This window comes from Bombina bombina, chromosome 3 (genome assembly GCF_027579735.1).
Source record: "Bombina bombina isolate aBomBom1 chromosome 3, aBomBom1.pri, whole genome shotgun sequence".
Classification (NCBI taxonomy): Eukaryota; Metazoa; Chordata; class Amphibia; order Anura; family Bombinatoridae; genus Bombina; species Bombina bombina.
Window position 1 is genome coordinate 739,916,352 of NC_069501.1, and position 14,130 is coordinate 739,930,481.

The 14,130-nt window shown below is 35.5% G+C and overlaps 1 protein-coding gene across 3 annotated transcripts in view; it reads left to right on the top strand.

Annotated features, from left to right (window-relative positions):
• The window catches only part of GPM6B (glycoprotein M6B), a 303,610-nt gene that overhangs the window by 231,116 nt on the left and 58,364 nt on the right, over window positions 1-14,130 (top strand). For 2 of the 3 annotated variants that reach the window (XM_053707576.1, XM_053707578.1), the window contains exon 1: window positions 4,677-5,046. The exons of the other annotated variant lie outside the window; for it this stretch is intronic. In XM_053707576.1, the coding sequence (XP_053563551.1) occupies window positions 4,986-5,046 (61 nt within the window). In that variant the 5' untranslated portion in view covers window positions 4,677-4,985. Of the gene's footprint in view, window positions 1-4,676; window positions 5,047-14,130 lie in introns of those variants that run through there. 3 annotated transcript variants of the gene reach the window in all.

Below are 14,130 nucleotides of genomic sequence, written 5' to 3' on the forward strand. Positions count from 1 at the left end.
AACAGAATTTATGTTTACCTGATAAAATTCTTTCTCCAACGGTGTGTCCGGTCCACGGCCCGCCCTGGTTTTTTTAATCAGGTCTGATATTTTATTTTCTTTAACTACAGTCACCACGGTACCATATGGTTTCTCCTATGCAAATATTCCTCCTTAACGTCGGTCGAATGACTGGGGTAGGCGGAGCCTAGGAGGGATCATGTGACCAGCTTTGCTGGGCTCTTTGCCATTTCCTGTTGGGGAAGAGAATATCCCACAAGTAAGGATGACGCCGTGGACCGGACACACCGTTGGAGAAAGTAATTTATCAGGTAAACATAAATTCTGTTTTCATGCAGAATTTTAAGCACATTTAATAGCTGCTGTCATATTTGACAGATTTTTTTTGAGCTATCCATTTACGTTTCATCTTGTGCACATTTACAGTGGCTGAGATCTCAGTCAGAACATCCTGGCATGTCCCAGCGTCAACTTGGTGTCACACCGCATTAGGAATTGACTGGTGAGCCAAATCAGGAGCAGCATACGTACATATCTGCAAATTACTAGCCCTATTCGCTGCTCCGGAATGGCCCAGAAGCATGCAAGATGCATGACTTTATTACTGGCACTGTGTTGTAGAGTTGCAAAGTAAAAAAAATGATCATTAAGTTTCAAATTCAGATGCTCTGAGAAATGAGTGTTTTAATTTTGCTCTACAATGTTGCTTTAATAGGCTTCTGCAGAAATAGAACATTTGTGCTTTTTAGCAGATACACTCCATCATAGTTCAATTTCCTGGAAAATCAGACAGACTTCTTGGATTCATACTTCCTGCTTTTGATTGCATATAGATTTTTCTCTTGGACATCTTAGTAAGTGACAAGAAGTCAAAGCTTTCCAAAACACTTGTACAGTTAACATGTAACTGAGATGTTTATATAAAATGTTATATAAATTTATACTTATGGAAACATTTGCTTTTTTTCTAAACTGGTCTATCTTTCATACCTGCAAAAAAAAAGAAAGGAACAGGATATAAAGGGATAGAAAGGTCAAGATTGAAATGTGCACAAGTCCATTTTAATTTGAAATAGAAGCATTTTTGAAAAACAGTTCCATTAGCAAAAATGCTTATAGTAAAAGTTATGTGCGGCATACACACATATTCAGTGAGAGATGTGCACCCATGCACATTTCAATGTCAACCTTTCTATCCCTTTAAACAGACAATAAAGTAAAAAAATAATCTTTAATGATTTAGATAGAGCATGCTGTTGTAAACAACTTACCATTTTTTCTTCTGTTTGCTTTTATTTTCTTTGTATCCTTTTATTAAAAACATACCTAGATAAGTTCCGGAGCGACAGTGCACTTCTCTGAGCTAGCTGTTGATGAGTGGCTGCGCATATATACCTCATGTCTTTGGCTCAGAAGATGTGTTTACTTTGCTCCCAGTAGTGCATTGCTGATACCAAGAAAATTAAGCAAATTTGTTAATAGAAGTAAATTGAAAAGTTGTTTAAAATTGCATTACCTATCTGAATCGTAAAAGAAAAATGTTGTTTCATGTCCCTTTAAGCTGACAAAACGCGTGTATCCTAAGTGCACCTTTTTTAGTATCTGTCCCATCTACAAGGATCTGTATCTATCACCGTGTTTGTAAACTAACATTTCCTCACATTTTAAGGAATAATCTTTTTCTATCAAATCATTTATTGTAACCAGTTGAAATATGTAAACAAGGCTGGGTAGAAATTAAATTAATATGGAACTTGAAATATTAAATCACATCAGATTCTAGATTGAATTTCATTTTTGGAGTTTAAAAGCCTCTTCTGCTCACGCTTCGGATATTAGTGTATTACATAGCAATGCTGTTTTGAGGTATTGGAAAAGCGTGCTCATGTGTTTTACTGGTAAATCACCTTTTGATGAACTTCACGCTAGTGGGTGGTGGTTCTCCTGTAGACATATTGCACTCATTAAGGTGTATTAAAAATCCCAAACCAAAGCAAGTACTTTAGAAACAGCCTACAGTTATAGTATTATTGCTCCACAGATCCAGGAAGTGATTTTGGGTGTGCCTGTTAGAGGATTTAGTTTTTGTAGAGTGTGTGAAATACTATGAGGCAGTTTATCTAACGTTGTGCAGGTTACGCTTGTAGCCAGTTCTAGTGGTTTCCCCTTATTAGAAAGAAGTTCATGCTAAACATAAAAAAAGATTTATTTTATGTTCATTTTAATAACTTAGTAACATTAACCTAAATTTATAATTATGGTGTGTCCATTGCTGGTGATGGATAGATAAATAATGGGGGGGTTATCTCTAATCTTTAGCCAGCCTATGAATATTTTGTGATCTGTAGGAATCTGTGGTATTTTTGTTGTTTAAAAAATGGAGGTTTCCAAATATCCCAAAGACACACAGGCAAACTGTTGTGAATTAAGTTCTATCTGATTATCAAACCTAAGTCCCTGCATTTTTCTCTTCTTTTTCTGGTCATGTTTTGACTCTTTCGCCCTCCTCTTTTTCAAGCACTGGATACTTCACCCACAGAAATACTGTAGATCTTTTACCATCTGTCTGATTTTGTTTGTATCATGCTTTAAAGGGACAGTGCTATAGGCATAAACTAAATGATGACTTTAGGCCGAACAGCTCTTTAAAACCCTATCCTGTAAGGCTAGTGGTCTCTTCTTCACAGGATTTGTTCTCTTTCTTCACATAACCTACATTTTCCCTCGTTTAGCTCCAAAAACATTTCCTTTATGTGTCATCTTACCCTCACATGCAGTGGGGTGTTATGCTTCACATAAAACTCACAACAATTCTCACCCAGTCCCTGCTCCCAGCATCATAAAAGTAATGGTGTCTGGTACACACAATATTTGTTGCTGAACAAAAGGTTTTATTACACCTACTATTAAAAAAAACATTTGATGCCTAGAAGATTTTTTCATTTTCAGTATTTTCTATTAAGGGTTGGACAACGTTGTGGCACATCACTATTAATTTTTTTTGTTTTTGTGTCCCTGCTACTCCTCAACCTTGTACCATTTGCATCACTCCGTATCCCCTCCTTCTCAGTAACTGTCCAATTACTGTCTCCTCTCTCTGAATTCACACTATAGGGTAGATTTATTAAATAATGGACAGACATGATCCGCTGTAGCTGATAATGTCTGCCTGACATTGCTAAATGCCGACAGCATACGTATACTGTCTGCATTTATCATTGCACAAGCATTTCTTGTAAACTGCTTGTGCAATGCTGTCCCTTGCACATTAACTTTTTGTTTCCGGCAAGCCTGAAGACTCGCGCAGAAACAGCTGCATTTGCAGCTTAAATGGACATTAAACCCAAATTTTGTCTTTCATTATTTAGAAAGATCATGTAATTTTAAACAACTTTCAAATTTACTTCTATTATCTAATTTGCTTCATTCTCTTGATATCCTTTGCTGAAAAGCATATCTAGATAGGCTCAGAAGATGCTGATTGGTGGCTGCACATAGATGCCTCATTTGATTGGTTCACCCACGTGCATTTCTATTTCTTAAACAAAGGATATCTAACTAATGAAGCAAATTAGATAATAGAAGTAAATTGGAATGTTGTTTAAAATTGTTTTCTCTATCTGAATAATGAAAGAAAACATTTGGGTTTTATGTCCCTTTAATAAATCGGCACCTAAGTATCCTTGGGTCTTTGTTGCTGTATATTTGTGCTTGATAATTTTGAGCCAATCAGTTCTCATTTTTAATTGTTAGATGATTAATAAACTTTTTCTAAAAAATTGTTAAAGTTTGGATACTGCTGGTTTATTTGTGTTGTCCTAATGTGATATAATTTAATGAGGCATACACATGAAACTTTGTTTTGGCCAAAGAAGTCTCTATAAAGTTTACTGACCTTGAATTCATATATTTTGTTTATTTCTTTAGCAGAGTTCATGTATGAGAAAATGTCATTTTAAAACGCTCCATTCTTTTCCAGAGAACATATCCACTCAAAAACGATGGCTACATCGCTGCTTTATTGCTTAGGAACCATCATTTTTATATCTAGTTTTCAGGCTATGAATTTTATAGTCCTGTTTCTTTGAAGTAACGTATCGCCTCAAACTACAAACTATACAAAACATTCTTTATATTTGGAGAATTTTTTGTTGTTTCTTATTTGTTTTTTTATCATAACATACTCAAGTAAAAAAATCATATACAGTGTTAAGGATTTTATGTGCTTTGAGATAGTAGCCATTTTATTTGCATGTTTATATTATATATTGTTGTTCTAGCTCTCTTTGTGCTTATTCATTTTTTTTCCTTTAGCTGATGTAGATAAAATAGGAATCCCCTTAACCTTTAATTGACACAGTTAGCATAGTCCTCATACTGTTCTGGAACAGAGGGCATATGGGATGAATCAAATGGTAAAACATGTAAAGCCCCCCCATGGGAAACAAGAATATATGAGTGTGACATACTAACTATGGCATATGAGGGGGGCTCAGACATATGTGTCATGTGACAAGCACATTATTATTTTTTTTGTTCTCGCAAACATCCCCTTGTGTGTGATGCTGCTTGTCTATTAAGTTATGAGAATTGATTAGCATAATATAAGGGGGGTTTAAAGGGGATGCGGGCAGGGGGGCTTTGTAGGAAAAGAGGGAGGGGGTTAGCAACAGCTTTTTTCCCTCTGGATTCAGTGTACAGCAAGTCTGGGTATAATCAAGCACAGAAAGACCATTTTCTAACAGGGATTCTGCATGACGTATGACTCACTGCTTGCTGGCAGGAATCTCAGAGGACCAGTAGGCAGAGAGGAATTGTATCTGACAAGACTGCATATTGGAAAGGACTGTAATCTACTGTAGTGGAGAACAGAGACACTCAATCACTGAAGCTGTAAATAGGAGGCAGCGAAGAGTTCAGAGCAAAGGAAGAAGAGGAAAGTGTTTGTTGTTGGGGGCATTTAAAAAGCATTTTTGGTGCATGGGATGAAGCCAGCCATGGAAACTGCAGCAGAGGAAACCACAGAACAAAGCCAAGAGAAAAAAGGTACTCAACAGCTTCTTATTGAAAGCTTTTCATTAGAAGTCTAAAGGGCTTAGATCATTCTGTGGGTCTTTTAAAAAGAAAATAAACAAGAAGCTAAAAATGTTTTAGTCAGTCGTAGATATATGGAGAGAAAAAAGCAGTTTCAAAAACTGCAACTCTGATTTGTAGCTGCAACAAATGGCAAATATTATGGCATATTACTGTCTGGATTTCCTTTTTACAGTCTTACCCCCCCTTAATTATGTGCCCTTTTATTGATAATCATCTATGTGTGTGCATTTTATTTATATATATATATTAATATGATTTGCTTAGTGTTTTCATACATATATAGGCTTGATTGATTGTAAAAATCATGAAAATCTTTTTTTCAGGCTGGCTGTACATGTACTCAGGATCTGCCATACAATGTACCATGTTATAAGGCTGTTTTGGTGGTGGGAGAAGTCCCCATTATCCTTTTGCACTATTAAGCCAGATAGCTCTTCTCAACAGAGAAATGGTTTCTTAGCAACTCAGAGCCCATGTTCCGTTTGTTGCTGCTTGGAAAATGATTGTGCCACCTCTTTGCCTAGGACTATTCTGTACTTATGTGCAACTGTGAATAATATTTCATTTTCTTTTGGTTCTAAATAAATTGTTTATACCAAGGCACATATCAGTATAGAAGGAAATGTGTTAGACTCAATGCACTATGGCTCAATAACTAAAAGGTAGTGAAGACAGCAATTTTAGATACCACACGGGAGGGAGATTATTACATCTATACACTATGGATCTATAATCATGGTTCAGAAATATAGATACTGTGTAGAGATGTTGTCGCTGTTTTCTATTGGGTCTAATGAATTCATAAATACAATTGGCAGCCATGTCTTATTAATGAGGGTGAATGGAACAACCAACAGATTTTCGGTGCTTACATTAAAAAAATGTTAAAGTACAAATAAAAATGTTAATATTCCAAACTTATCAACAGATTTGAAAGAATCAAATTGAGTAATGTCTTCTGAAAAAAGTAAGTTTAATATAATGAACAATATTCTTATAATAGTCTGATTTATTTCCCAGAATTTGCACTTTGTTTGTAGTGATGAGTAACACTATTTGAATAATACAGCTCCCCGTAGCATCAGTAGTTCGTACAAGTAATATTTAACAAATGGTATTAATGATTTATAGTATTGGTGGAGTCGTCTTATTCACTAAACTAAAATCCTGTGCATCAATACTAAAATACTGTGCTTTTCTAGATTAAACTAGGAGAGATCTTCAGATGATCTCTTTTGATAAATTTGCTCTTGTAGTGATTATGGTCCATGTATACTATGTGACAATTCCTGTAAAATGTGATAGATTGACAGATTTTCTTTGACTATGGAAAGTCTTTGGAATATTGATATAATTAATTTGTTTTTTTAAACAAGCGATATCCACACTTGATCTTTGAGGACATGTTTTACATCTTCATGAGGCCTAACACATTTAGTTGAACATGATACATTTGTGTGTGTATTTAGAGATATCTTAAATTTTGGCCTGATTAAGCCAGACTTGTCAAACTCCACTCCCAGAGGGTCCTACCACAATATTCATTATCTTATCACCAAATTCAAAATGAACATGCTGCATTAATAGTTTTATCATTCTCAGTAAGGTACTTATTACTATCAGAACCTGAAAACAAAACAATATGCTTCAGGTCAAGAGAAAGTGTCCTCAATAAAATCGTGACTTTACTATTCTCAACCAAGAGCAGTATTAAAGGAACATAAAACCCAACTTTTTTCTTTCATGATTCACATTGATCATGCAAATTTAAACAATTTTCTAATTTACTTCTATTATCTAATTTGCTTAGTTCTCTTGTTATTATTAGCTGAAAAGCATATCTAGATAGGCTTAGTAGCTGCTGATTGGTGGCTGCACATAGATGCCTCGTGTGATTGGCTCACCCATGTGCATTGCTATTTCTTCAACAAAGAATATCTAAAGAATGAAGCAAATTAGATAATAGAAGTAAATTGGAATGTTGTTTAAAATTGTATTTTCTACCTGAATCATGAAAGAAAATGTTTGGGTTTAGTGTCCCTTTAAGATTAGATTATGTCTAAAGTTGGAGTTAAAGCTCACTGGCATCCAAGTGGTTAAAGGGACATGAAAGTCAAAATAAAAATTCCATGAATCAGATAGAACATTTAATTTTAAGAGACTTCTCTTTTTTTGTGCTTTCAAAGGTTCTTTTAATATCCCTTGTTGAAAAGCATATATAGATAGGTTTAGGAGCCACAGTACACTACAGTGGACAAGCTAGTGATTGGTGGCTAAACATATATATTTCTCTTGTCATTGGTTTACCTGATGTGTTCAGCTAGCTCCCAGTTGTGCATAGCTGCTCTGGAGCCAACTTTAGATATATGTTTAATAACTATTTTGTAGGGGTAAAACATTGTTTTTGCAACCTATAGTACAATTAAAAGTGCACTAACACATCAAAGCATTTTCCTTCTGCAGTATTATGCCCTTTTTAACTGGGGAATTAAACTGATGGCAAATTATTGCACCATAGCTATGTCTTTATTGACGGCTATAGCGATCCTGTGCCTTTATTGACTGCTATGGCGATCATGGTGACATTTTACTGACGAAGTTACAGCATTAACATTTTGTTCTGCACCAGGGAGTAAAACCCTCAGATTATATTTATGATCATTTTTATATTCTGAGTAATTCTAATGAAACTTGCACAGTTTAGTGATAATCTTCTTTTAGTGGGAATCCATGTGTCTGCCTGCAAACCTCAGTGGTTAGATAATTACTGCATGGCATAACATTTGCTGGTACAAATAATAGGCCAAAAAGCTAAATATCAATGGTGCAGGGGATACATGTTTCTATCATTATCTTAGTTAAATCCCATCTGCATTCAGTAATGGGCATATCAATATGGGGGTGCATAGAGATGCCACTACAAGCAAAGTTATCCATCTACTATTTCATGGCTTGCTAATATCTTTAAAGATTTGTGTTGACACCTTTATGGTATAAACTATAACACATTGGCATTCTAGGCTTTAGCTAGCTGTTTAGTGAGAATGTGTGAGTCATGCAGTGCGTGACAGAGGAAAATAAGAAATTATCTTATGAAATTGTGCTCTGGCTGAGCATGTTTTCCAAATAGATTGTTTTCTGTCTTTTTTTGTTGTCTTTTTTTTTAAATTAATGTTTGGAAATTTGAGCTTTTTTTAAAGAGAGTCTTCTTTTCACTCATTTTTTTTTTTTAGAACAGTCATTCTTCTTATAGAAAGGGGAAGTGTGTTAATCTATCCTGTATTTTATAATATAAGATTTACAAATACCTTTTTTACAATCACATTTTTGAGGCAAAAAAACACTAATTTGAGCTCTGCCCTGATTTTTACTTTTGATTCTCAGCAATTTGACAGATATCTTAAATGTGTTATAAATATATATATTTTTTTTTTAAATGGCGTAACATCATTTTTCACAAGTTTTAGAATTTGATATCTATCATTTTATGATTATGTAATACATATTCCTACTTAGAAAAATGAGTTATTATACAGCCCACACCAAATTGTATTCTAAATCATAATTATATAAATATATTTGGCCAGAAATATGTTAAAGGGGCATTGCACTGTTAAACTATTTTCTCTTTAATGTGATTTCAGTGACTTGTTATACCAGCTGCAGAGGATAAAAGGGATGGTAGTGTTCATTTAGGTTTATTTTTGTTTATGAAATAGTTATTTCTGTTAATTGAAAACCACAACCTAATGAAATGAGTTGAACCAACAGACTTCGGTGTGTTTCTATATTATTTACACAAAATCCTACTTATCTTATGTCAATATACACAGTGAGACTAGTACTGGAAATGAACATTTTAGAACCTCTCTGCCAACGCTTTTATTAGAAGTGATTTTCTTTATACATATCTTTGTTTAGATAGATTTTCTATAGCTATAACTTAAGTACTAAAATGTTCAGGGAGATACAATAGGCAAAACCAGCAAGGTAAATAAGCTATCTGTAAAAATTATAATACACTGCTGCAGGTAAAATGGATCCTTGGGAACACAGTACAAAAATCACAGAGCAGGGTGTGTTCCTTTTACGTAAGAACAAATACAGCAGCATAAGTTGTGGTATTCCTACTATAGCTCATTGGCTGATAAAGACAACTCCACCACTTTTTTTTACACACTTGTGACAAGATAATAATGGTTTATTCAGTACAGGAATGTTTATCTATCTAATAACCTGTAGCTCACTTTGAAATGTTTTATTTTAGATGAAATGAAGAAGTACAGTTTGGCTCTCTGTACTTCATTTGTTGCCACCTGAGACTTAGTACACGTTCTACTAAAGGAGCAGCTTGATGCTTTGCTGACAATGCTCACATGCAGAGATCTAGGTTTTGTTCCCTCCTATTCTGTAGTTCTTTTAGTTATTCCTCCTACTATTGTCTCCTCACCAGATCTCTGTTGCTTGGGAATAATTGAGCAGCTGCTCTGACCTGGTACTCTAAGACCAGGCATTGGTTCAGTTCTAGTCTTTAGTTTGTCCCTGCTGTAAGCACCAAGCAGTGCTGCACACATTCCTAGGTAACTAGTATTCTGTATTAAATGTCTAGTTGATTGTAAAGCTTTTGCTGGAGAACACTGATCGTTTTACCATACAAAACTGGCAGAAAACAACAGGCAAGCAATGGAAATTGGCAGGTACCACTGGATGTACGGGAGTTCAAGGCCGCACCAGTATCTCCAAGTGCCAGCAGACAGAGGCAATATGGGTCCTGTGGGGATTAAAGGTAACTCCAGGCTTGAGAAAGTCTGAGGTCAGATGCAGTATCTTACAGCTACTGTTTCCAGTGTAGCAATTGCTTAGATTTCAAAGTGCGTTTGAATTGTCTCTTACACACGACTGCTTATTGTGAACAGTAAATGCCTCCCCCTCCCCTTGTAGTTGTGAAATAAAGCCACCAAAAATACTCATTAGGTTTCTTGTACCGTATTTTGTCATTATATGACGTCTAAAAGCCAACAAGTTAAAAATAAAAGAAGCTATGAGATATTTGACTACATCACTGACATTAATTAGAGCAGTAATTTCATTTTTTGTTTTGGCAATCTGAGTTTTGATGATGATAACTCTACAGCACTTGACAGGATCAAAAGCAGCTACAATTGCAGTTTGGCTTCTAACTTCTGGATTACATCTTACACACACACACACACTAACTTCTGGATTACGTCTTGCACACACACACACACATACACACACACATACACACACACATACACATACACACACACACACATATACACACACACACACACATACACACACACACACACACACACACATATATATATAAATTCCTTTTCAGCTCTTTTTGATGTTTGATTGGTTTTGATGCCTCATAGAAGTTTGTCAACATTTGTCACAATATATATAAAAGCAATTAATGTGTGCTGCTCTAAATTTCATACAACTATGAAATATAGTTTAAATCAATCATTAAACCGTAACCATTTTAATATTTTTAGAATTCTTCATACAAATAAGCTCCTGTGTTGTTTGTCACCAAATTGATGCTTTGCTGTTCGCAAAGCAATTGACTAAAAATACATTGATGTCTAAGTACATCTGGATACAATAGTCTAGGGTGCTTATGTTGCGAAACTTGAAATAGCTTGTTTGTCACTTGTAAGAACAGTAATCAAGTGTAAATAAGGACAATTAAATTATTACGTTGTGTAAAATGCTAAAATGAGGGGGGCTTTAGAAAACTGGGCATTCTGAAATGAGGGGCTTTAGAAAACTAGGCATCTCATAAGAAAGATGATTGTTGACAATTTTTATATGAAACTTAGGAGCCAAATTTAAAATAAAGGCAATAGCTGAATAGTTTTTATGAACTAAGGAAATATTTTTAGGAGCCAAGGAAAGTTAAATGTTAGGAGATCTGGTTCTTGGGATTTGTCAGCCCTTGTCGATGTACATAGGCAGTTTAGTATCTGGGGGGAAATATAAAAAAAGAACTGGAAATACTTGGCATTACGACTAAGGGATTTTAGCATAGTCTTAATTAATCATTTAACCCCTTGGCTTCCAGTTCTTTTTGTTTTCTTTGTAAAGTACACATCTTTATTTCTTGCTAAATCAAATTTCTGACACTTTTTTTTGAGGAGATCTTTGCTTTTGAAAAGTTTGTTAGTCTCCTTTGGTTTAATTTCTGTAGCATGATCTACCTTTTTAGAGAGTGGACAAAGTGTTTTCTGTCCTACTGTGACATTATTCATGTTGCTAGTGCAACCAACAGTGACATAGTAATGAGGATTATCAAAGTAATGGGAAACCGTCTTTACTGGGAACAGGGCTATTAGGTCCTAGCATAAATTACATATTATTATTATCATATCTCATTATGTTTATATACTTATATTGTAGATTTTTCTCTACCCATTATTTTGTGCAATTGTATATGTAGCTTCTTACATAAACTGTAGTTCAACAGGCATTGTTTTTTCATTCTCAATATGTACCTAACAATTAATAACTTGTAAATAATTCTTTTTTTTTAAAACAATATTTATTTTGTTTTGCTTTTATTTTGATCTCCTTTTTTAGCTTATTGCAAAAAAGGATATTTATATCTATTTTATAAGCTGTGTATATATTTGTTTTAGATTCTAGTTGCATCTGAATATTATAACAGTTGGGGAAAATGTGTAGTTTGAAGAGGGCGCTATACAATTTGAGGCAAAGTTAGTTGTGGTTCCACAAAATAAACAAGTGCACTTGTGTTGCAAATTGCAGTTACTTTTAACATTTCGGCGTATAATAGGGTACAGTGTCACCATTCTATATCACTGTTCCATTCGGTGTATAATAGGGTACAGTGTCACCATTCTATATCACTGTTCCATTCGGCGTATAATAGGGTACAGTGTCACCATTCTATATCACTGTTCCATTCGGTGTATAATAGGGTACAGTGTCACCATTCTATATCACTGTTCCATACAGTTAAAGCTTAGTTCCAAATAGTTAGAATAGCCAAAAGCCGCTTCTGTTACCTGACCCTTGTATGCTCCATTTGCCTTGCGCTCACACAGCAGCGAGTTCCACGTCTCCCAAGCTGTAGCACACCTTGTGTGAACCTAGTGAGACTCTCTGCTTCCCTGCGTAGCGTTCCACTCAGCGTAACAGTTGCATCCAATATCGGTCACCTGACCTGAGGTCATTTTTTCATTGGCTGAAGAATGGACTTTTGAATTTTACTAGTACAAATAGTTGCAAGGTTTCCTTCTGTAGTTAAATGTTCACAGCAATCACATTGGCTCTCCAAAGTTATTAATTTTACGCGTTTTGCCCAATTTCTCAATTTATCAAGATATATAACTGTGTTTGGAGCCTTCTCTTTATACCTATGGGAGCTTTGTGATTGGTGGTAGGAAAAAGTTCCATTTACAAACACTTTAGGGAAGTTTACAAACACTTTAGGGAAGTCCACAACAATAACCTCAAAGATTTAAGATTCTGGGGTGTGTGTAAAATAAAACCTAACTGGAGGGGGGTGGGACCTTGAAAAAAAGACTTATTGAAAGATGCTGAACTAATATATAAAATGAAAACCCTCCAACCAAGGGGGTTAAACTCTGAAATAGAAGTGGGCCCGCGTTGATTAACAACTGTGGAGAGCCAATGTGATTGCTGTGAACATTTAACTTCAGAAGGAAACCTTGCAACTATTAGTACTATTAAAATTCAAAAGTCCGTTCTTTAGCCAATGAAAAAACGACCTCAGGTCAGGTGACCAGTATTGGATGCAACCGCTATGCAGTGAAGCAGGGAATCTCACCAGTTCACACAAGGTGTGCTACGGTTTGGGAGACGTGGAACTCGCTGTGTGAGGGCAAGGCAAACAGAGGATACCAGGGTCAGGTAACAAGCGGCTTTTGGCTATTCTAACTCTATTGGGAACTAAGCTTTAACTGTATGGAACAGTGATATAGAATAGTGACACTGTACCCTATTATACACCAAAAGGTTAAAAGTAACCGCAATCTGCAACACAAGTGCACTTGTTTATTTTGTGGAACCACAACTAACTTTGCCTCAAACTGAGTCATAGAAGGTCTTCTTACTTGGCAGACTTCTGAACACAGTATCTACACTTTGTTTTATTTAATGTTTTTATTGTGCTTTATATTGGATCTATTAATTTGTCTTATAGGGAGACGTCCCTTTTTATAATCATACTGCAATCTATGATATATGTACATTCATTTTTAGACATTATTTTTTAATTATTATAAAATACAGAAGATTTTTTAAGCTTATCATCTCATATTATTCATTATTTTATTCAATATTTTACTCATGTGTTAGCTATATAGCGCCCTCTTCAAACTACACATTTTAAACTTTTCTTTTATAAGCTATTGAGGAGCTTATTCTGAAGAGTGGCTATAACACCCCCAGTGTAATGCTTGTGGGATATTCCTCTATCAGACCAAACTCTTAGTCTTCTTATCCTGGCGTCAAGTGGAATGATAGGAAATATCCCAGAACAGAGAGAGTTTACGAAATGAGGTAAGCAGTACTCACGGTAGGCAGGGTAGTCCGGCTATAAGATGAAGGCAGAGAATTGCCAAGACAGGCAGGGTCCAGCAACAGGAAGGCAATCCAGCAGAATAGCAGTTCTGGGGTAATCCAATAGAATGACCAGGAACAGGCAAGAGTCGGCAACAAAGGAAATCCAGCAGAATTACAGTTCATGGGTAAACACATAGAATAGTCAGACAGGCAGAGTTCAGAAATGGTAAGGCATTCTAGCAATTCAGGGGTTAAGCAAGCAGAGTGTTCAGACAGGCAGAGTTCAGTATCAATTAGGCAATCCAGCAATTCAGGGGTTAAGCAAGCAGAGTGTTCAGACAGGCAGAGTTCAGTATCAATTAGGCAATCCAGCAATTCAAGTACACAGCACCTAGGAGCACACAAAGTAACACCTATACTTGGGCAGTGAGTATAAGGAATAGAGGTACTTAC